The 25,985-nt window shown below is 38.1% G+C and overlaps 1 protein-coding gene across 1 annotated transcript in view; it reads right to left on the reverse strand.

Annotated features, from left to right (window-relative positions):
• LOC137204225 (netrin receptor DCC-like) overlaps positions 1-25,985 on the reverse strand; it is a 549,964-nt gene that overhangs the window by 24,401 nt on the left and 499,578 nt on the right. The window contains exon 3 of the mRNA XM_067701462.1: positions 1,994-2,278. Within this exon, the coding sequence (XP_067557563.1) occupies positions 1,994-2,278 (285 nt within the window). The remainder of the gene's footprint in view (positions 1-1,993; positions 2,279-25,985) is intronic.

Below are 25,985 nucleotides of genomic sequence, written 5' to 3' on the forward strand. Positions count from 1 at the left end.
TATCTTACCCTATTAAATACATGTTACAATAGAGAAAGGGCAATATACCTGTGTAATTATGACTTCCTCAAACTGGTACTTATAGAAAGCGGAAATTGATTCAGAAAGAATTAGCACAATTTTAAAAATGAGGAAACACTAAATGGCAACTAAAAGAATTTTGTACTTTTGTGGATTTGTGAATTTGACCTCTAAACCAGTTTGCAAACTCTGGGATAAATGGGACAAACATGGTCTTCCAGCAAGGTCCTTTATGTGGTCAACAATATACAATACAGGATTAATCAAGTATGCTAATAATGTGTGTGTGTTTATTACCTTAGCTCATAACTCCTTTGTGAAGTTTATACTTGAATTCATAGAACTTTGAGAAAAATTCTCATTAGATGTAGTGATTTAAAAAAAAATACGAGTTTTCATTCAGGTAAGCAATACCCACACACCTCCAAAGTACAACGACATATTCTTGATTTTAGCCAAATTAACAATAAGAAATTTGGCTTTAAATAAATCTCCACGGATTACAATGCAAATGTGTTTTGCAAGGTGAAGAAATGAATGTAAATGGTGATTTGATGATTATGTCTCTGTGCCTTTCAAATGTTTCCATTTCATATTTAATATTTAATTAGTCCAACTTTATCCCTTAATACCACTGGAAAACACACCTTTCGGTCGTATTAACATAGTCAAACATATTCTTGCCAATTTTCTACGTGGCTTACCTGGGCTTCGCATCTGATTGACTCAGATGCATTATTAAGGGTATGTGAATATAAATATTTAAAATTTTTGTGTATCTAATGGATGCGTAAATAAATGCATGTACGTGTTGGGAATAAATGCTGCATTTGCATCTGTCACTGCCTAGAGGATGGAAGGCAACAGTGTCACTGATGGTTATTGACACATTTAAGTCAGTATCCCTGTGACTAACAGAGGAGAGAATACACAAAAGGGTTAGAAGCGGTTTTAGAGATGTCCTAAATTGAGGTCTCTGGAAACTTTCAATCACATTGCTAGTCTGCATTTGGAATGACTTGGGGATGTTACCCTCTACCTAGCAGAAGGACTTGTGACCACTACATACAGAATGTGGAGACAAGAGCCAATGCCCTTTGACAGCGAGTCTGTTACAATTGCTCAAGTGTTGCCTTCTTTGTGATTCTCACAAATGAGTCTAAATAAACCCTACAAGTAAAATTAAATGAGAAAGTATTGATAAATATTACATAGATATAAGATAGTAGCAGTTATTGGAAGAGATCTTAGAAAATATCCATTCTAACCTCTGATTATTTAGGAGAGAAAAATGAGGCCAGAGTCTTAGAGATTTTCCAGGGAAGAGAAAGGGAGATAACAGATGGAAAGAAACATTTTCCTTATCATAGTATCAATCACACTTTATTGTAATTACTCGTATGTCCATGTTCACCCAGAATTCTATATAAGCCAGGCTCTGTGTCAGTCTCAGTCATTGCTGTATCCCTAGTACTTAGCACAATGCTTCACAGAAATGAGTGTATGAATGGATAAGCAAATGAATGTTCACTATTAAGCTGGGGAAGTCTCTTAACCTTGCTAAGCCTCACCTTCATCCTCTGAAAATGGGGATAACAATAACTACCTCTTAGACTATTACCAGAGGAGAATCAAATAACATAAAAAATGTTTAGCAATGGGCTTTGCACAAAGAAGCACTCATTAACTATTAATGGAATGAGTGAGTGAATGAAGCCAAACATAAGGAAAATACCTGTTACTGTTGTACCAGAAAGTTCAACTACAAACCATGGAGAGATAAGAAAAGCTTTTGGCATACCCTCATCTAATGGTTCATTTAGAAAAGAAGAAAAATATATAAAACTAAACGCAATACACAATACAGATTTAAAAACAACTACTAAATATGTGTTAAAGGAAAACTTGCTCAAACAACTCTAGAAAATATAATTCTGAAGAGAATAAAGAGCGCTAATCTTATCAGCAATACCTGATAAGATTCTCACTTCTGCTTCATTTCCTGTTCTTGAGCTGGCTGGATTCCGGGCTAAGCATCGATAGATTCCAATGTCTCCCAGTTGAAGTCTACTGATTTGCAAGGCTCCAGAGGGCAAGACCACCACGCGGGAGTCGCCCGGGATGGGAGTCAGGTCTTCTTGGTTTTTCTGCCAGTGTATGGTTGGCATGGGCTCCCCAATGACTTCACACTTGAGCAGCACTGTGTCGCCCATGAAGGCAGTGACAGATTCTGTCTGGGAGAGGAACCTCAGTGGTCCTAGGAGAAACACAGGGAACAAAGGGTAAATCTTTCAGAGGAGGCACAGGAGTCACCAAATAAAAAATCACACCTGTATTCTTTTTAGAAAATTGTATTCTATAAAGCATCTTCTCAAAATACATCTCGTTTGCTCTCCACGTTTTACCACATTACGTCTGGCCCAACAGTAGTTTCCGTGACTGAAAAATGATAAAGATGTTGCCATTAGCCTCTAGAAGCTAACTGTTTTGTTTTTATTGGGTAATAAACAGCCTTATAAAACAAACAAAGCAGGCAAGATCATCCTAATTTTATACATGAGGGAACTGAGGTTCAGAGCAGTGAAATCCCACATGCATTCACACAGTTACTACAATGTAATCCTGCCAAGGGGACCTGGTTCTTCCAAATTCTCATCCTATGCTCTTACTGTTAGCCAACTTTGGACAAAGGACTACGAAGTTATGGGGATTTATGAAGGACTGGCCATATGACATAACCCAGCGCAGTTTCAAGAAAGATGAGTCTTGAAATTATAGTAAAAAAGAACAGTCTTTCATGGGCTGACTCCTTAAGGTAAATGACCATCAGTATTTGCCAGTTATAGCTGTGGTGAAATGAAAAAATGCTTAAGTTGGAATTAGACTAGTTTGTGTTTCTAGTCTGGCTGGGCCACCTACTCTGTGTGAGTCCTTTGGTAACTTGTTTCATTTCTTTGGGCTATAAAATGGGATAGTAGCGAATTCAACAAATACGACGACTATGATGTTCATTTGAAATAACATGTAAAAAAGATGCATCCATATGGATGATTAAGCAAACGTAGGGGAAAATGAAAAGACAAAAGAATAAATAAACTGGCTATCACTGAGCATGAAGAATGGTGAGAGAGAAGCCTCCTCCATCATGATGTGGTATATGAGAAGAGTAGAAGGTATCTGGAGCCTGCCCTCTTGAACCCCCTTTTATGAACAGATGGATATTTGTGACCCTAGTTCTTTGACCGTGAAAACATTTTTTGTGATTACAAACAAACATATTTGAATGAATTATGTCACCACTGATGGATCATTGGCAATTTTACTTTCTAGAGTTAATCCAATTAACTAATATTAATTTCTTGATTTGTGTTGTATTCATCACAGTTATATTCCAATATTTTAATTTTACTGGAATTGGTTTCCCTGTATGTGCATTTCACAATAAAATTTGATTCATTCATCAGTTTGGGTTTCATGTCAAGTTTTTCTGATCATATTTGCATTACTGCGATTTTTATTTTATAGATCTATTATAAGTAGGTCAAAGTTTCCTAGGTCTCAGTTTAAATTTTGTCAAGAAACTTTCTACCAGTATTTAGTCAATAACAAATTCTAATGTGTTCAGCTTTAACTACTGTTAGGTTTATTTGGGGTCCATTAATTCTCACAAACCTAACTTTCCCTATAATCTGATAAAAATTTTGCTGGAGTGAAAAGGGCAAAGGCAAAATGACCTAGGTTAAAACATCATAATTTAATATGAGAGACAATCAGAAATGCTGTGGAGAAGTCTCATATCCTAGGCTAAGGTAGCATTTCATGTCCCAAAAGACTAAAAGATTAGTCTTTTGAGCCACAGGGTAACTGGATCTATGAAAAAGGAAACTACATCAGTATCACATACGGAATAGATTTAAGTTGCCAAAGATGGTCTACCACTCACTACCGCCACGCTCATAAACAGACCTACAGATCTGGAGATGTGGCACCATGGTTTAGCAAGGACAATTGATTCTAGACCAAAGAGAAATATGAATTTTGATGCATGTGTTAATTTATCAATGGAAATATATCCTACACTTAGGTATTAAAATTACTCATCTGGAATCCAGATCCATGGAGCTATCTGTCTCAGCAGTACAGATGTGTCTACAGTGGGAGCAAACCACATGCCTAATTTTATTCTTCTCATTTAGTTAACTGGAAATAATCTATAACTATGCTGGATCCACCACTGAATGAAGATCAAAAGGAATCCATTAACTTGTGCCCTAGCTCATTGTTCAAAGTCCAATTTCCAGGCTGTCTGTAGCGTATAATCTTGAGTGTATTCAAAAGAAGCCACATTAATCTACTACTGATTGGCTTTGGTATGGATTTAAAGCATATACTTGAACAGCGAATGGTTTATATATATTACACAAGGCAAATCTGCAATGAGTAGTGTCCAGATGTTGTGACGGTTACGTATGTCAAGATATTTTTCAAATACGTTTCTGACTTGTTTCCTTAATAGCTTTCTTCTTGGTCTTCACATCCCTACCATTTTATTTTATAGTTAAGGAAACACCGTTGGGAGTAATTTACCCACACATACAAGTTATACATTTTACACAAAGGAGGTAAGAATAAAATATTTTTGATAAGTTGATAAAATATCTGGATACTTCTATATATTCAGATATATAGTCCTGTACAAGTTACATACACTGGATAAAATTCTAAATATGTATTTTACATCTGAATGTCTGCGGTATTCACAAAATTCACCTAAAGAGTTCCAGAGCATAGAATAAAACATAAAATGAAAGAGTAATTCAAATTGATACTCAACAGTTGGTTCCTTTATATAAACTTCATCTAGCTGGAAGAATCATAGATGAGGCATGAGATTATATATTAATATAATTGGGCTTAATGGAGTTGGCTATTGTTCCACATGCTTAATCACTATGGTTATTTTAGATCTTAATAAACAGGGGGTTGGAATTACCTCTTAAAATTTAATGATGCGATGTTTGAAAACTTCAAATAGTTGATTATTTGATATAGTGAGAAATTATAAACATCATTTGTAGCTTTTTCTTTGTGTCTCTACAAAGGAAACTCCAAGCATCAAAAAGAAATTCTAGGTTTACGAGGTTCTATATGGCTTGAATTAATGCTTCCAGTATTGTGCTGTCTTTGATCACTCTCATCTCGTGGTCGTGCAACAAACCAGCAACAGTATTAAAAGAAGAAGTTATAGGCTATCAACTTAGTACTATATTTTCAAGGCAGAGTATGAACACCTACTTATGAACATTAAACTCACTGTAACTCATAAGAACGAAATACAGTATTTTCATAAGAGTCATTTAAGGCTCTAATGCAATACAAAGATACACGTATAATTTTAACGAGATCTTCATGAAAAATAGCTACCCGCTCATCAAGAGCCTGCTCATGGAAAAAGCCTGGTTCAACTCATTAGATCACATTTGATAGACTGTAATCATAACACGAATGGTATTCCTATCACTACTCTTTTCTTACCTAAATCCATTCTAAACATAGTCAAAAGAGGAGCGTTTCTAAATCACCAAAGTTTTTTTGTTTTTTTTCACTCAAGAAACTCTAACATTCCATTTTCTAATATTGTCTCATACCCTAAATCCTGGTACCCAAGAATCTAATACAGTGTTCCTTCCAGGCTCATCTTCCACAATTTCTACGAAAGAATTCTTGGATTTATTGAACAGGTCTATACCTGGCTCCCTCTTGATTGTATTTCTCATGAAATTTCCTCTTAAGAAGTATACCTTCTCCCCTAACATCTCCCTATCAAATCTGTCATCATTCTTAAAGTACTAAGTCAAAAAAATCCTCTTTTCCTTAGTCTTACTTACCAGAAATCATCTCTTAATCTTTTGAATTTTTACAGAACTTATAACTTAAGATAGAATGACATAGTTGACTGTATAAATAAAAGGCTGACAAGTGTTTATATGTTTGTATACGTGTTTTTTCAGTCCACAGAATATATCAAATATCTACTGAAAGAAAAAAAACACAAAAGTTTACTGAGGTTCCATGTCTAAGTAGACTATTACAAGCATGAAAATTTTGATAACTGCATTTGAGTGTTGGTGTATCACTTTCTAACATACTCTGGCAGTTTAGGATGGTGAATAACACACCTGGGTGCCAGATTACCTTGCCCTTTTTTTTTTTTTTTTTTAACAGAATAGAGACGCTCAAGGCCACCATAAAACCATAAATAGCGACTGATCATCTCTATCCATTAAAAAGATGCCTTTTTCCCTTGGCATCAACCAACTGGGCTGAATTCTAGGATGGGGCTTTTGGTGATTTTAGGAACCAAGTAGAACCTTTCTCTTCTCCTTGGGAATGTCCCACTTTCGGACAAGAACAGACGGGGGGGGGGGTTGTTTGTTTGTTTGTTTAATTGTTGCTCCTTGCCTCCATTTGATATCAGTTGGTAAACAGAGAAATGGTACCAAAACAAAATGAAATGAAAAACCCAAAGAACAAACAGAAAACCCTAAATCAACCCTCAAGGTTGGTCTCAGGGTTTTACATATGACAACATCAATTCGACCCCCATGCAATGTGATTCCCTGGAGAGCTGCTGGATCCAGACCAATGACACAGGAGACCTGAGTTTTATCACTGACACTATTCTAAGCTCCTTTATAAATTAACTCCTTTAATCCTAACAACAGCTCTTCAAGTATTACAGTCTCCACTTCATAGATGGAACTGGAAAGGGAAAGAAACTCATTCAAATGTTTACATTATGTATGATGGTTTAAAAAAAGGTTTTGTCCTGAATGATACTTCTTAAAATACCCTATTTCCCCAATCTAAGTGAAAATATCCCCAAAGGAGTTTTTTGTTTAATATAACAGTACTTCCTGACTCTTCAACCCCCAAGTATCAGCACAATACTAGAAAACTCTGTTTAGTAAGTATATTCTGCCCCAGACTGAATTTTTACAGACAAACTTCAGCCTGAAGTACTGTGCAATTAAAAATAGCACACAAACCTATGCCTGGTTGTTTCCATGGAGGCCTTTCATTATTAGCCTTGGGGAAAGTCTGTTTCCCAGAATGAATTATATCCAAGGTTCCTACCTTCACACCTAGCCTGGCCCAGGATTCTAAGACAGCTGGACTTGTTGGAAGTGTCTCATCCCAGCTAACTGACAGGTTTACACATTACTCGCACCTCTGTACATTAACAAAGACCAGCACCTATTAGTGCGAGGTCAGTTCAGGAACCACAATGAGGAAAGAACACGTTGTTTTACATATGGAAAGATCAGGCACGCGTACATGGGAACTCCATTTTATCCCCCGTCCTAGAAATGATAAACATAGACACTTATAACTTAAATTTTATAAGCTACTAATAGTAAAAGTGCCTGGGCTTCAGCATCAGAAGTTTTATTGATGTTAACTATCCTAATTACAGTTGTATAATAAGCATTAAATGTTGTTAGCAAGAGATATATAGCCACTATGAGAGTACCGAGGAGAAATGGGTCTCACCCTGTTTATTTCGATTTTTGTAAAGGATACTTCCTAATTCTCTAACACTAATTTTTACACTAAAAACATTCATTAAGTGTCTATTTATATAGGTTACTTTGTTAAATGTTACCCAAGGCCTGATAAACAGCCATAACTACAATTCTTTTCTAGAACATTTACTTACTGTACTATCGGGTGCTTAATTACCTGGGATTTCATAGTACCAACACAGTATCAGAATTCTCACCTCCTCAGAGGGGCCTCCCCCAAATCGAGATAGAACCAATTATTCTTGTATGTCCCCTTTGCAACATTTACTTCAATTATAACTTATTAACTGTGGAGTTCATTTAATAGCCATCTTCCCAGCTAATCTGTAAATTCCACAAAAGCAGAGCTGGTTCTATTTTATTCTGTACTCTGAGCACTCAGCACAGTGCATGGCATATAATTGTCCATCATATATATGTCTAATGAGAAAGTATGTATGATTGGTCAGATAATTAGTTTAGGCAAATATCCCAGGCTCTTATACACTGGGAAATCTAGGAAGAAGAGCGTAAAGAGAGGGAGAAAACAAGGATTTATTCAGGGAAAGTGAAAAAGAGCTGAGCCTAATAAGCATACAAAGTCAACCCATACAGCCTTTCATTTGAAAAGATTGTGGGGGGGGGGGGAGTGATGTCTAGCGCATCCATGAAAATTTTATCTAAGGCCCGTAAGTTTAAATTGTGAAACAGTGATATTATGAATGAGATTTCCCCGTCTTCCTTCAAATCACTGTCCCCGGAAACAAAGTTATCAGTGGTCTCAGGACCAGCTCCCACCCAGCTGGGACAGGCAGGGCAATGGCTCCAGCCATCAATCAGGCTCTGGCCAATACAGATTTGCTTCAGGAGCTAGGCACAACCAAACTGTTGGCTGTCACCAGGGCAGTAGAAATGTTAACAGCAAAGCAGCAAACATTTCTCATTTGGGCTTTTCCTTTGTGATGCTAAAAAAAATGAGGTAGAAAATCACCATGGCAATGAATGCTGCTAAATCTTCAGGGACGTCGAAAGTGTGAGGCTCCGAGAATTAAAATAATGAGAACAATAGTCTCTCCGCACTCTTCTACCCATGCACACACGCATCACATAGACTAGGAGAAATCTTTCATTCAGATCCAGATAGTCAGAAAGTTTGAATAGCTTAGACATGCACTCTTGTTCATTTAATTCTAAGCTACTTTGTTTTTTAAGCAAAAGTGGAAACAAAGCATTCCAGGTTTCTGCCAGGACTCTCCTCCTCCTGGGAGGCCTCTCCTCCACCCACAACACCCTCAGATTGGGCCTATTCCTTCTTTGAAATTTGAATCTCAAAATGGTACATTCTTCTGATTTGCCCTCTGGCCTCTTTGGCAGACTATCAGAGTCCACATCTCCTCCTACGGAAGGTCTAATTATTAAGTAATTAAAGTTCATTTAATAAAAATAGACTTATCAATTGGGGGACGGACCTTGGGATTGGAAATCTCTCTTGCTTTTAAATATTCAGCAGTGTGGTAATATCCTGTAACTGCCAGAGGAGAGCTGAAGTAGATGCTTTGTTCGCTCCAAATTAAAGCTTCACAGCCACCTCCCTTCAAAGCCAGACCTTGTTTGCCCCCTTTTAATTTTCAAATTAGCTCAGAGGAAGAGAATAGACATAATCCAAAGAGAAGTTTTCTAGATCTGGTTGCTTTTCAGAAGCCAGAAGACCAATAAAGGGTTCTTAGAATATGTTACAAGCATATTTCCGTATGTCCCTCTGAGAGTGATCATTTCCCTCCTAACGTTTTCCCCCAGGTTTTTGTTTTTGTTTTAGCAACTTCACTTTCACTGGTGAAATTACAGACTCCTAGGTAGTTGGCTAAAGAGCCATGGCTGGAACGTGGCATTACAAAACAAGTCTAGGAAGCGTGTCTGTCGGGTACCGGCCACACTCCTTCCGTGTGTGATCTTATAAGAAACATCCATGTGGCCAATTAGTTGAACTCAGAAGGATGTAACAGAAGAAGTGTGCAAGGGAAAGAAACCTGTAGGCAAATTACACAGTCGTTTGTCCAGCTCTGCAAGATAAGCAGCACATAATGAACTCATTTCCTTGGCAAAAAACAATGAGAAATGTCATCAAAGAAGTCTTTTTCAGAATCACGCTTGGGGTTTGTTCAATATAAATACTCTAACGGGCTGGTGTTTTCCCAGATCTCTGAAAACTTGATTGTATATAAGACTTAGAACCAAGTGGTCATTTTGGGACTGCTGTGAGTGATCAAGAGCCAGTGTGAATGCAGATCTATCCCTAACCTCATCAAGTAGCCTTGCTAGGTTCTTGGCCTTCAAATCTATGGAGCAGCAATTCGGGATTCTCCAAGTCATCCTTCTTAGTAACATCCTTATGGCCTCTGGTAGCCAACGTGACACCTTTATAAGAATTGGAAAAGGGTGCCGTCTTTGAAGGGATGAGTTTAAAAAGGTAGCCCATGGGGTTGGCTAGCAAATCCAGAGCTGGATTTCAGGCCCCACCTAACCTTCCCCTGGAGACTGTTTTCAGGTGTGAACTACACCCACGTAACTAACAACTCTGTTGGCATCTCTTGACTTCATTACCTGCAATCAGTCAAGAATAATTTGGCTTGGCCCATCCATGTCTTTTGTTAACGCCAGGGTCAAACAGAGGCAGATTGTGGAAGCATTTTTCTGGGTAGCGTGTTAAAAGCTTTTTTTTCATCCTTCTGGGCTATTATACAACATATATTTCCCGGCACAAGACTGAATAATGAAGTGAGCTTTACCACCTCTTCCTCAAACTCACATGGTATTGTCTTCCTGGAGAGAGATTCTTCATAAAATCTAATCAAATTATATTGAACATCAATGCCATTATCGTACGTGAAGGTTAGAATAGAATCCTTCTTCAAGGAAGAGCTAGATGGCATCCCCTGTACAGTGGCAGCTACATTTTCTCCTACCTGTATCACCATCTCTTTGATGACTGAAACTAGCCTTTTACCTGTATATATGTATTAAGTCGAATGGAAACTCATTCTCATCATGCAGACCAAACAGAGTTGTTTGTTTGCTTGTTTTACTTTACTATAAGATTTTCTATAGGAATTCTTTCAAGGACAAACTTCTAATGTAGAAAAATGTTCATTAGTAATCAAAAACTGAAAATAATATAGCACTTTAGCCTATTGAGGTTGCAATGATTTCAAAAAATTATGAACAGTAGTTCTGAAAGCATGAGTTGATACGCTACCTTTGAAAAGTGATTTGTCAATGTGCATCATAATAATTTAACCCAAGAACTCACTCCACTTCTAGGAATCTTTCCATAAATACATGAAGGAAAAGGTTATATATACACATATATACACATATATACACACACACACAATTATTCAGTACAGCATTATTTAAAATAGTGAATATAAAAAGTAAATAAATCCCCCCCCAAATAAATAAAAAAGAAAAGAAAATAGTGAACAATAGAAAATGGGCTAATTGTACAATTGGTGATTTCTTAAGCAAATTATGGTATATCCACTGTACTTAACATTATATGACCATATAAAATTATGTTAATAAATATTTTTTAAAGGGAGAAAGTTATTTTTCTCATTTTTTTTCCTAAAACAAGCACATCTTAAAATATACAAAAGGATATTTTGCTAATGATTCTAACCCTCTTTTTAGTGTATTCTACTCAGTGTGAATTGTAAAAAAAACTATTCAGAGTATATCGATTTCATGAAGAGATGTTTACCTCCACAGGTTCTGACGATAACTTTATTGTCATTCTCTACTCTGCAGATAAAATCCTTATTACAAAACCTGAGATTGTTTTATAATCAATAGTTATGAATAGTTTTACAGAATTCAGTCTCAGGCTTTCCATCAAGCTTAAATCGCATTACGCATGGCTAACAAACGGTCACAACATTCATGAAAGTTGATTATGAATGCGGCTAATATCTGTTAGGCCTACTTGTAAACTGTGCTTAACTCAAGGCAGGCAAATCACCCAAATAACAGAAAAGCAAGCTCTTAAAGTTGTATGATATTTTGTTTTACATCATATAACTGTTACCAGCCCTTCCCTACTTTATCTATGTTCTCCTGATAACCCTGCCACAAAGCCCTACCAGCACTGATTATATCATCTTATGGGAATTTCCAAAGTATGCTTTCATTCATTTATTCAGTCAGTCAATGTTGTGGCTAATTTTATTTGTGGATGTAAGTAGGCCATGGGGTGCTAAGAGTTTTGGTTAAACATTATTCTGGGTGTATCTGTGAGGGTGTTTCTGGATGAGATTAACATTTAAATCAGTACATTGAGCAAAGCAGACTGTCCTCCCCAACGTGGGTAGGGCTTATCCAATCCATCGAAGGCCTGAAGAGAACAAAAACGTGGAGTAAGACAGGATTCATTCTCTCTGCCTGACTTTCTTTGAGCTGGGACATCGGGTTTCTCATGCCTTCAGACTGGGACTCGAACTGGAATTTACATCATCTGCTTTACTAGGTCTCCAGCTTGCCAAATGCAGGAGGACTTCTCAGCCTCCATAATCACGTGAGTTTCTCTGGAGAACTCAGACTAATACAATCAATCAACATTTATCGGGCACCTCATATGTGGCAGGCATCATCCTAACTGCCTGAGAAATATAATGATGAACGATCAATGCTAGCTTTTGTCAAAGGGCTTTTCTGGATTTTGGAAACCTAGAGGAGGAGTGTAAGATTCATATTCATCATATTTCTTGAGTGAAACATGGCAAAGCCCCAATAAAGGGGAGCCCATAAGCAGAAAAACTTAGCAAGAGATTATCCAATGAGTTTCAAAGGTCACTGAAACAAGAATCCATCAGGTTATAACTGTTTCAAACTTTTAATTGAGCATATTATCCAAAGGATTAAATGATCTTCTAGCTGTTAATCTATTAACCCAGATGTTTATTCTTCTTATTACCAGTAGCTTTGATTGAATACATATGAGGCACTACATAATGTATAATATATAGTCTCTACATGGCTGTAAAGGGCCCTACCGAAGTTCCCTGGCAACATTTTTCACTCTCAGTTTGTTACATAGGATCACCCTCCTTTCAATATGAATGATTTTTTTCCTGTCAAAAATATGTGACTGAATCGTATATTCAAAACTTGTAGACATAGACCAAAGAAAGGAGAAACCTAAATGGAACAAGTTTTCAATAAAAGGAGGCAGCGGAGAGAGTAGTTTCAGCTCAATACTTCTATTTCAGTATATAATTAATTAAAGCTTAGCTATTGATAATAGCTAAGAGTCACATCAAATACATCAAAAGATTCAATTTTTTCTCTCATAATTCCAGTACTATTTTTTCTTTTTTTTTCCACCAGTATTATTTTTTCTCCCCACAAAATCCATCTGTAACATAAGAATCAAGGAACCCCAGCAGAAATAATCATTTCGATTAAAAACTGCTGGTAAATCCGTATAATTTTAACTTTCATTTGGAAGTAACTACCGGGAGAAAATTGGAGCTAATGGAACACATTTGCATGCTGTGCATTTGTACAATGAAAATGGAAAGTCAAAATATGTCTGCTTCATTGCTGAATGTGTATGATTTTCCACCTTCTCTACTAAGACCTTGAGGAAATCAAACTTTTTAAAGAATTACCAAAATTTTGTAGCTTGACCCAGGTAACAAAATATCCCTGATAGAATGAACTGTTCAAATGAAAAAAAAAAAAAATGTCTGATGCCCAAATTCATGCTTTGGGATTTGTCTCATACTCACCAGAATCAATATCCACCACAAGAATGTGAAGTAGTTATTTACTGCAACATATCTTTCTGTATACCTAATCCCCAGCAATCATCTGGCTGTAGAAGAATGTCAGTAAATTAGAGAATAGTAAATCATCCTTCCTGAAAATCTTTCAGTTGTGGAGTCATTTTCATGGGCCCAGTTGCATCATCTGATACTTGGACTGGGAATAAGGTGGGAAAAGGGCATGCGTGGGCAGTCAGAGAGAGATTTTCTTCCCTGCTCCTAAGGGACCAGGCATGGGGTACAGGTATGTGTGGTAGGAAGCAAAATACTCCTTCAGGATAGCATTAGTCTCAAGTATGAGAGTACTTACACACTTTTTATAGAACCACGAATAACATTACTTCCAAGCTTGTTTATGATCTTTCCTGATCTTATGATCTTTGAATATAAAAAGAAATATTCCTTAAAAAGCATGGTTCAATAAGTAGAAAATGAGCTTTGAAGAGCAGTGGGCAAAAGGGAGGATAGCAAAAGATTAGACTGGATATGTCATATAATACAGATAATTCAGACACCTTATACCATCTTGGTAAGTTTGTATTTCATTTCAGTTACATTGAGAAGTTATTAAGGAATTTTGATCACGGAAATTACATGACTGGATATACATTTTTTGAAGACCATTCTTGTTGCTATGTAGAGGATAGTTAGTGGGGGTAGGTCAGAGGTGAAGGCAAGACTGAAAGCAGGAATCTTACAAACTTAACAGTAGTTGAAGTGAAAGAAAACTGGGTCTGTTTTGGGAAAGGCAATGTCGTGCTAGCCTCCTTTTGACTCCCCCCGCTGGGCCTGGAACACATCCTTACCAAGGAATAAAAAGCTCACATAGCCTGTGCTGGCCTATCACCTTGTGTGAGGATATCTTTCCATTTCTTACTCAATGAATGTTCCTTTGTTCTGATTAGGTGTGTAGGTCATTGACCCTCAGGCACATCCCCCATCTTCAGTATTTCAAACTCCACAGCAGGGTTTTGGGTTTTTTCTACTGTGGTGCAGAGGGGTGCAGGTAGACTGATTGCCCAGCACCAGCTTTGCGGGGAACACTGACCATGGGGGACCACTGCCTACTACTGGAGCTGAACTTGCTCTGTTTCTTCTATGTGAATAAAACATTGTTCCAGCCAGTGCTTGGCTGTGTTGTTTTCCTTGGCAATTCTGATACCAAGACACAGTGGACAGAAGTGTCTGGAATCCTCCCCTGGGATTGATAACAGGTGCACAGTGCTCTGTTCCGCAGCTTGGGAAAGTGAGATAACAGTGAGAATAGAGAAAAAGAGAGATGCTAGATATATCTGAGGCATAATCATAGGACTTGTTGAAGGTTGAGCGTGGGTTGTGAGGGAAAGGGATGGATCAAGAATGAGCCCTGGTAATTCAAAAAGAATCGTGTACCACAATGTTCACTGAAGCTCTATTTACAATAGCCAGGACATGGAAGCAACCTAAGTGTCCATCAACAGATGAATGGATAAAGAATATGTGGCATGTATATACAATGGAATATTACTCAGCCATAAAAAGGAATGAAATTGAGTTATTTGTAGTGAGGTGAATGGACCTAGAGTCTGTCATACAGAGTGGAGTAAGTCAGAAAGAGAAAAACAAATACTGTATGCTAACACACATATATGGAATCTAAACAAAAAATGGTTATGAGGAACCTAGGGGCAGGATGGGAATAAAGATGTTGACCTGCTAGAGAATGGACTTGAAGACATGTGGAGGAGGAAGGGTAAGCTGGGACGAAGTGAGAGAGTGGCATGTACAGATATACACTACCAAATGTAAAATAGATAGCTAGTGGGAAGCAGCCGCATAGCACAGGGAGATCAGCTCCGTGCTTTGTGACCATCCAGGGGGGTAGGATATGGAGTGTGGGAGGGAGATATGGGAATATATGTATATGTATAGCTGATTCACTTTGTTATACAGCAGCAACTAACACACCATTGTAAAGCAATTATATTACAATAAAGATGTTTAAAAAAAAAAGAAAAGAAGGTACTGTCAATGTGTCAAGTTATATACTCATTATATAGACTGTAGTTACTCTTCAATTATTATATATTCAATTCTTTCTGGATTATACTGTTTATGGCTCCTCCTTCAACTTCTACATATTACTTCCCTGAAAGAGCCTCAATTCTCTGATTCACTAGAAATACCTATGTTGACTCTGGAAAGAGTGTTATATTCTCAATAATCTGTTGATTACAGCTGCTGCAACTTGGTCTTGAGCTTGTGTTAATTCATCATAAACAATTTCAAATGTGATTATTACTTCTGAAGTCTCTATCTTTCTACATTTTATAGGAGATTTTCTAAATAAATAACAACGCTAATTTAAAAAAACAAAAACAAAAACAAAAACAAAAGCCCTGGTCTGGTTTCCAAATAAAATGTTTAGGCTGTGGGGTAAGGGATTTTGGCTTTGGGTTAAGTGGGTATATGTGGTGGTTTGAAGGAAACAAGAAGAAAACACACTAGAGTAAGAGATGTGATATTAAAACTAAAACAAAAAGACGCGGAGATCACCTTCCTCCCCACATATACACCAGAAATATATCTACACGTGGAACAACTCCTACAGAGCATCTACTGAACGCTGGCAGAAGACCTCAGACCTCCCAAAAGGCAAGAAACCCCCCATGTACCTGGTTAGGGCAAAAGAAAAAAATAAACAGAGACAAAAGGACAGGGACGGGTCCTGCACCAGCGGGAGGGAGCTGTGAAGGAGGAAAAGTGTCCACACGCTTGGAAGCCCCTTCGCGGGTGGAGACTGTGGGTGGTGGAGTGGGGGAGCTTCGGGGCCGCGGAGGAGAGCACAGCAACAGGGGTGCGAAGGGCAAAGCGGAGAGATTCCAGCGCAGAGGATCAGGGCCGACCAGCACTCACCAGCCGAGAGGCTTCTCTGCTCACCCGCCGGGGCGGGCGGGGCTGGGAGCTGAGGCTCCCGCTTCGGTCGGAGCGCCAGGAGAGGACTGGGGTTGGCGGTGTGAACACAGCCTGCAGGGCGTTATTGCACCGCGGCTAGCCGGGAAGGAGTCCGGGGAAAAGTCTGGACCTGCCGAAGAGCCAAGAGACTTTTTCTTCCCTATTTCCTGGTGCGCGAGGAGAGGGGATTAAGAGCGCCGCTTCAAGGAGCTCCAGAGACGGGCGCGAGCCGCAGCTAAAAGCGCGGACCCCAGAGACAGACATGAGACGCTAAGGCTGCTGCTGCCGCCACCAAGAAGCCTGGGTGCGAACACAGGTCACTATCCACACCCCCCTTCCGGGGAGCCTGTGCAGCCCGCCACTGCCAGGGTCCAGGGATACAGGGACAACTCCCCCGGGAGAACGCACGGTGCGCCTCAGGCTGGTGCAACGTCACGCCGGCCTCTGCTGCCGCAGGCCCACCCCGCACTCCGTGACCCTCCCTACCCCCCAGAGCTTGAGTGAGCCAGAGCCTCCGAATCACCGGCTCCTTTAACCCCGTCCTGTCTGAGCAAAGAACAGATGCCCTCCGGCGACCTACATGCACAGGCGGGGCCAAATCCAAAGCTGAGGCCCTGGGAGCTGTGAGAACAAAGAAGAGAAAGGGAAATCTCTTCCAGCAGCCTCAGAAGCAGCGGAATAAAGCTCCACAATCAACTTGATGTACCTGCATCTGTGGAATACCTGAATAGACAACGAATCATCCCAAATTAAGGAGCCGTGTGGATGAAAGGCTCTTGGTGCTGCAGCCAGGAGTTAGTGCTGTGCCTCTGAGGTGGGGGAGCCAACTTCAGGACGCTGGTCCACAAGAGGCCTCCCAGCTGCACATAATATCAAACTGCGAAAATCTCCCAGAGATATCCATCTCAATGCCAGCACCCAGCTTCACTCAACGACCAGCAAGCTACAGTGCTGGACATCCTATGCCAAACAACTAGCAAGACAGGAACACAACCCCACCCATTAGCAAAGAGGCTGCCCAAAATCATAATAAGTCTACAGACACCCCAAAACACACCACCAGACGTGGACCTGCCCACCAGAAAGACAAGATCCAGCCTCATCCACCAGAACACAGGCACTAGTACCCTCCACCAGGAAGCCCACTGAACCAACCTCAGCCACTGGGGACAGACACTAAAAACAACAGGAACTACGAACCTTCAGCCTGCAAAAAGGAGACCCCAAACACAGTAAGATAAGCAAAATGAAAAGACAGAAAAACACACAGCAGATGAAGGAGCAAGATAAAAACCCACCAGACCTAACAAATGAAGAGGAAATAGGCAGTCTACCTGAAAAAGAATTCAGAATAATGATAGTAAAGATGATCCAAAATCTTGGAAATAGAATAGACAAAATGCAAGAAACAGTTAACAAGGACCTAGAAGAACTAAAGATGAAACAAACAATGATGAACAACCCAATAAATGAAATGAAAAATACTCTAGATGGGATCAATAGCAGAATAATTGAGGCAGAAGAACGGATAAGTGACCTGGAAGATAAAATAGTGGAAATAACTAATGCAGAGCAGAATAAAGAAAAAAGAATGAAAAGAACTGAGGACAGTCTCAGAGACCTCTGGGACAACATTAAACGCACCAACATTCGAATTATAGGGGTTCCAGAAGAAGAAGAGAAAAAGAAAGAGACTGAGAAAATATTTGAAGAGATTCTAGTTGAAAACTTCCCTAATATGGGAAAGGAAATAGTTAATCAAGTCCAGGAAGCACAGAGAGTCCCATGCAGGATAAATCCAAGGAGAAATACGACAAGACACATATTAATCAAACTGTCAAAAATTAAATACAAAGAAAGCATATTAAAAGCAGCAAGGGAAAAACAGCAAATAACACACAAGGGAATCCCCATAAGGTTAACAGCTGATCTTTCAGCAGAAACTCTGCAAGCCAGAAGGGAGTAGCAGGACATATTGAAAGTGTTGAAGGAGAAAAACCTGCAACCAAGATTACTCTACCCAGCAAGGATCTCATTCAGATTTGATGGAGAAATTAAAACCTTTACAGACAAGCACAAGCTGAGAGAGTTCAACACCACCAAACCAGCTCTACAGCAACTGCTAAAGTAGCTTCTCAAGGCAAGAAACAAACACAAGGAAAAGACCTACAATAACAAACCCAAAACAATTAAGAAAATGGGAATAGGAACATACATATCGATAATTACCTTAAATGTAAATGGACTAAATGCTCCCACCAAAAGACACAGATTGGTTGAATGGATACAAAAACAAGACCCATATATTTGCTGTCTACAAGAGACCCACTTCAGACCTAGAGACACATACAGACTGAAAGTAAGGGGATGGAAAAAGGTATTTCATGCAAATGGAAACCAAAAGAAAGCTGGAGTAGCAATTCTCATATCAGACAAAATAGACTTTAAAATAAAGACTATTACAAGACACAAAAAAGGACTCTTCATAATGATCAAGGGATCCATCCAAGAAGAAGATATAACAATTGTAAATATTTATGCACCCAACATAGGAGCACCTCAATACATAAGGCAAATACTAACAGCCATAAAAGGGGAAATCGACAGTAACACATTCATAGTAGGGGACTTTAACACCCCACTTTCACCAATGGACAGATCATCCAAAATGAAAATAAATAAGGAAACACAAGCTTTAAATGACACATTAAACAAGATGGACTTAATTGATATTTATAGGACATTCCATCCAAAAACAACAGAATACACATTTTTCTCAAGTGCTCATGGAACATTCTCCAGGATAGATCATATCTTGGGTCACAAATCAAGCCTTGGTAAATTTAAGAAAATTGAAATTGTATCAAGTATCTTTTCTGACCACAACGCTATGAGACTAGATATCAATTACAGGAAAAGATCTGTAAAAAATACAAACACATGGAGGCTAAACAATGCACTACTTAATAACGAAGTGATCACTGAAGAAATCAAAGAGGAAATCAAAACATACCTAGAAACAAATGACAATGGAGACACGACGACTCAAAATCTATGGGATGCAGCAAAAGCAGTTCTAAGAGAGAAGTTTATAGAAATACAATCCCACCTTAAGAAACAGGAAACATCTCGAATAAACAACCTAACCTTGCACCTAAAGCAATTAGAGAAAGAAGAACAAGAAAACCCCAAAGTTAGCAGAAGGAAAGAAATCATAAAAATCAGAGCAGAAATAAATGAAAAAGAAATGAAGGAAACGATAGCAAAGATTAATAAAACTAAAAGCTGGTTCTTTGAAAGGATAAACAAAATTGATAAACCATTAGCCAGACTCATCAAGAAAAAAAGGAGAAGACTGAAATCAATAGAATTAGAAATGAAAAAGGAGAAGTAACAAGTGACACTGCAGAAACACAAAAGATCATGAGAGATTACTACAAGCAACTCTAAGCCAATAAAATGGACAACCTGGAAGAAATGGACAAATTCTTAGCAAGGCACAACCTGCCAAGACTGAATCAGGAAGAAATAAAAATATGAACAGACCAATCACAAGCACTGAAATTGAAACTGTGATTAAAAATCTTCCAACAAGCAAAAGCCGAGGACCAGATGGCTTCACAGGCGAATTCTATCAAACATTTAGAGAAGAGCTATCACCTATCCTTCTCAAACTCTTCCAAAATATAGCAGAGGGAGGAACACTCCCAAACTCCTTCTACGAGGCCACCATCACCCTGATACCAAAACCAGACAAGGATGTCACAAAGAAAGAAAACTACAGGCCAATATCACTCATGAACATAGATGCAAAAATCCTCAACAAAATACTAGCAAACAGAATCCAACAGCACATTAAACGGATCATACACCATGATCAAGTGGGGTTTATTCCAGGAATGCAAGGATTCTTCAATATACGCAAATCAATCAACGTGATACACCATATTAACAAATTGAAGGAGAAACACCATATGATCATCTCAATAGATGCAGAGAAAGCTTTTGACAAAATTCAACACCCATTTATGATAAAAACCCTGCAGAAAGTAGGCACAGAGGGAACTTTCCTCAACATAATAAAGGCCATATATGACAAACCCACAGCCAACATCGCCCTCAATGGTGAAAAACTAAAAGCATTTCCACTAAGATCAGGAACAAGACAAGGTTGCCCACTCTCACCACTCTTATTCAACATAGTTTTGGAAGTTTTAGCCACAGCAATCAGAGAAGAAAAGGAAAAGGAATCCAAATCGGAAAAGAAGAAGTAAACCTGTCACTCTTTGCAGATGACATGATACTATACATAGAGAATCCTAAAGATGCTACCAGAAAACTACTAGAGCTAATCAATGAATTTGGTAAAGTGGCAGGATACAAAATTAATGCACAGAAATCTCTGGCATTCCTATACACTAATGATGAAAAATCTGAAAGTGAAATCAAGAAAACACTCCCATTTACCACTGCAACAAAAAGAATAAAATATCTAGGAATAAACCTACCTAAGGAGACAAAAGACCTGTATGCAGAAAATTATAAGACACTGATGAAAGAAATTAAAGATGATACAAATAGATGGAGAGATATGCCATGTTCTTGGATTGGAAGAATCAACATTGTGAAAATGACTGTACTACCCAAAGCAATCTAGAGATTCAATGCAATTCCTATCAAACTACCACTGGCATTTTTCACAGAACTAGAAGAAAAAAATTCACAATTTGTATGGAAACACAAAAGACCCCGAATAGCCAAAGCAATCTTGAGAATGAAAAACGGAGCTGGAGGAATCAGGCTTCCTGACTTCGGACTATACTACAAAGCTACAGTAATCAAGACAGTATGGTACTGGCACAAAAGCAGAAATATAGATCAATGGAACAGGACAGAAAGCCCAGAGATAAACCCATGCACATATGGTCACCTTATCTTTGATAAAGGAGTCAGGAATGTACAGTGGAGAAAGGACAGCCTCTTCAGTAAGTGGTGCTGGGAAACCTGGACAGCTACATTTAAAAGTATGAGATTAGATCACTCCCTAACACCATACACAAAAATAAGCTCAAAATGGATTAAAGACCTAAATGTAAGGACAGAAACTATCAAACTCTTAGAGGAAAACATAGGCAGGACACTCTATGACATAAATCACAGCAAGATCCTTTTTGACCCACCTCCTTGAGAAATGGAAATAAAAACAAAAATAAAGAAATGGGACTTAATGAAACTTAAATCTTTTGCGCAGCAAAGGAAACCATAAACACGACCAAAAGACAATCCTCAGAATGGGAGAAAATATTTGCAAATGAAGCAACTGACAAAGGATTCATCTCCAAAATTTATAAGCAGCTCATGCAGCTTAATAACAAAAAAACAAACGACCGAATCCAAAAATGGGCAGAAGACCTAAATAGACATTTCTCCAAAGATATACAGATTGCCAACAAACACATGAAAGAATGCTCAACATCACTAATCATTAGAGAAATGCAAATCAAAACTTCAATGAGGTATCATCTCACACCAGTCAGAATGGCCATCATCAAAAAATCTACAAACAATAAATGCTGGAGAGGGTTTGGAGAAAAGGGAACCCTCTTACACTGTTGGTGGGAATGTAAATTGATACAGCCACTGTGGAGAACAGTATGGAGGTTCCTTAAAAAACTACAAATAGAACTACCATATGACCCAGCAATCCCACTACTGGGCATATACCCTGAGAAAACTAAAATTCAAAAAGAGTCATGTACCAAAATGTTCATTGCAGCTCTATTTACAATAGCCCGGAGATGGAAACAACCTAAGTGTCCATCATCGGATGAATGGATAAAGAAGATGTGGCACATATATACAATGGAATATTACTCAGCCATAAAAAGAAATGAAGTTGAGCTATTTGTAATGAGGTGGATAGACCTAGAGTCTGTCATACAGAGTGAAGTAAGTCAGAAAGAGAGAGACAAATACCATATGCTAACACATATATATGGAATTTAAGGGGAAAAAATGTCATGAAAAACCTAGGGGTGAAACAGGAATAAAGACACAGACTTACTAGAGAATGGACATGAGGCTATGGGGAGGGGGAACGGTAAACTGTGACAAAGCGAGAGAGAGGCATGGACATATATACACTGCCAAACGTAAGGTAGATAGCTAGTGGGAAGCAGCCGCATAGCACAGGGAGATCAGCTCGGTGCTTTGTGACCGCCTGGAGGGGTGGGATAGGGAGGGTGGGAGGGAGGGAGACGCAAGCGGGAAGAGATATGGGAACATATGTATATATATAACTGATTCATTTTGTTGTGAAGCTGAAACTAACATACCATTGTAAAGCAATTATACTCCAATAAAGATGTTAAAATGAAAAAAAAAAAAAAACTAGAACAAGAGTAAGAGATAAGGAAATTACTGGCTCTCAAGCTCTGAATCTCAAAGTTGAAAGGATTAGAGGTAATCGTCAAAGTTCTTTCCATTTGTAAAATTATATAACCCTGTGACTCTGTGTTTCCACAACTTAATATGTGGCCAGACCTTACAGTCATCCACCAACATTTAACAAAACTAATAGAAACTGTGAATCACTGGATTTACAGAAGTAAATAAAACATTCCCCATCACTGCCCTAATGGAGCTGCCAGTCTAGTAGAGATACAGTGCTCATCAGACAACATTTATCACAGAGACACTTAAAAGGGATTTAAAAACAAGCTTGGAGATTTATGGTAAAAGAGGAGCCCGTAAAGTTTGCCCAGTATTGCAAAAACTGACCGACTCAAGTTAATATGAACAACTCTTATTCCTTTGTTTACAGTCACAAGTGAGCTACCTTGTTGTTTATTGAGCTTTCTCATTAATTTAGTCAGTCTAATTTACTTTGGCTCTGTAGATAAAACTCTTGTTCTCAAAGGCTATCTAAACTATTGTTATTTTTAAGGCATATAGCTTCTCAACAAAGAGAAGATCAAAAGTACAAGTTTAAAACAGCTAGATTTATCCTAAATTCTGCAAAGTTCTTTGTATTCACTTTGAACCAAATTTTGCTTTCTTTGAAGCAAACCCTTATGTATTTTGCTCTCCTCTTGGCCTCAGCATTTGAGGATTTGAGATAGTCTTCAACGTGATTTACAGATACTACTTCTGTATGAGAGTGGTGCTTGATGGGCTTCCCTGGTGGCACAGTGATTGAGAGTCTGCCTGCCGATGCAGGGGACACGGGTTCGTGTCCCGGTGCGGGAAGATCCCACATGCCACGGAGCGGCTGGGCCCGCGAGCCATGGCCGCTGAGCCTGCACGTCCGGAGCCTGTGCTCCGCAACGGGAGAGGCCACAACAGTGTGAGGCCCGCGTACAGAAAAAAAAAAAAAAAAAGAGTGGTGCTTGAGACACAGATGACAGCTTATTGTAATCTCTATTCATCCTTTCAGGAAATATTCTACTGAATTTAGTCTTGGATCTAGAAACATTTATTAAGATACCAATGGAGTCCATCAATCTTAAGTCCCTTATGAGTATGGTGAGGTGCATCTTTAAAGCAATTTCTCACTACTAAACTTACTAAGGGTTAACCTGATTTTATTGGGAATCTCAGAATACAGCATTATTTCTCAAATTTCTTATCAGATATAGTGAGTATTTCTTTCTTGGGTTTATGAAGTCATTCACTCTCCATCTCTTTCTCCTATAATTCTCCTTTAGTAACCATATGTCCTATTATATAACTGGTCTTCTCACTGAGCTTCTGAACATGGCTTTATACTCTCCCATCTACCTGTTCAGCTTTGCCACCCCTCTGCTCTGCACCCACCTGTCTGATTCCTTTGCTTTTTCATACTTTATGAGGGCTGACCCTTATCTGGATTTGTTTACCGTTCTATCCTAGGTGCCCGGGACTTAGTAGACCCTCAATAAATATTTGCTGAATGCACAAGTATCTGAACCCAACTCAATCTTTGAGATCCAAGTCAAATCTGTTTTCCCTTTCCTTCTCGGATATCTCATCAAATATATTCTCATTGGCACTCACTTGGCAATCCTCAATCATTCATTGGTATCATTATCATATTTTCATGCATCTCTTCAGTTAAATTCTAGTTTGCTCAAGGATAGAAATATTGCTCTGTGTTTCTGTGAATATTCACAGCTCAGTGTCTCACATAGTGAAAACATCAAATAATACCCTTGTTTTAAGTTGGATCACATTGAGGAGCAATTACTTTTGTTTTGCCCATTTACTCAAAGGGCCATCTGTTAAGAAAACTCTAAAATAGTTAGCTTCACTTGATTTATTTCATCTTAAAGTTTGAGAATATTTTAATGGTGGCCTCCATTTATGGGAAAGTCTCATTATTGTAATTCAGAACTTACAACTTCTAATAATTAGACCCTGAAGGTTTGGACTATCTTTGAGCCAGCTATCAAGAGAAGATTTTGTAAGCAAAGTAATTGACAAACACGATTTACAGTACAGTCTACATTTTTTAAAGTGAATTCTCCTGATACTGAAATGTAGGACATGGTTTTGCATTTTTTACCCCACTTATCAATCCCTGCTTTACAGTGACAGCTTTCATGTCAGTCTACATATTTCTCCAAAAGTAATCTATAAGCTACCTGAAAGAAAGAATAAGTCTTCAATTCCTTCATAGTCTCTTCTGCCCAGCACAGTGCCTTTGCAGTAGTATATGGTTAATGGTTATTGGGCAATTAATTATTAAAAGCCTGATTTTTCATCTGTATTCCTTCTATAGTATTTCTATCCTCCAATAATCATTACAAACATTTCCAGAATTCTCAAGTGAATATGAAGATATACAAATATTAGGTTCATCGCTTAAGGCTGAAAGAGGCCTTAGGGATGAAACAAATCTAATCATTTCATTTTATGGAAAAATGTGTTAAATATACAAAATTAATATTTTACCCCATCTTCAATTTATTTTTTCCAATTTTTATATATTAGAGGTTGTATATATCAGAGTGTATGTCTCTATGTGCTATATATATACACACACACACATATACCCACACACATATATATGTGCATGATTAGTAAATATTCATACATGTGCTTATGTATATATGTGTGTATAGATATAGATACAGATGCATAAGAGTATGTGTATATATGTATACTTATCTATGTGCAACTGTAGTCAAATATATACATATATTTCAAGTGAATGTATGTATACAAACACATACATTTACTTCACATATATTCCTACAAAGATATATAGTTGGTTATTAAACAAGTGGAGAATTAATTGGGTAAAGTGATCATATTATCATACTGCATTGTTTCTAGTTGTTAAAAAATAATTTTATCTTAAATAACTGAATGATTAAGAAAAGTTCTTTTTCACTATTATTACGTGTATGCATTTTCCCTTTATAAAACGTAACATTTTCCATACTTGTTTCTCTCCACTAAGTTTTTCAGGTTATCAAAACTTAGATCTCAAGAATAAGCTGACTCCAGTTTTATCATTTAGAGAAATGCTAATAGCCTTATAAATCCTGAACTTGTCCATAATACAGATTTTTTTTAATATGAATCAGACTTATCAGAGAAAATACCTTATTATTCACACCAAGCTGAACTGCTAATTTTCAGAGAAAAATGCACCTGTGGA

Source organism: Pseudorca crassidens, chromosome 12, assembly GCF_039906515.1.
Source record: "Pseudorca crassidens isolate mPseCra1 chromosome 12, mPseCra1.hap1, whole genome shotgun sequence".
In the NCBI taxonomy this organism is placed as follows: domain Eukaryota; kingdom Metazoa; phylum Chordata; class Mammalia; order Artiodactyla; family Delphinidae; genus Pseudorca; species Pseudorca crassidens.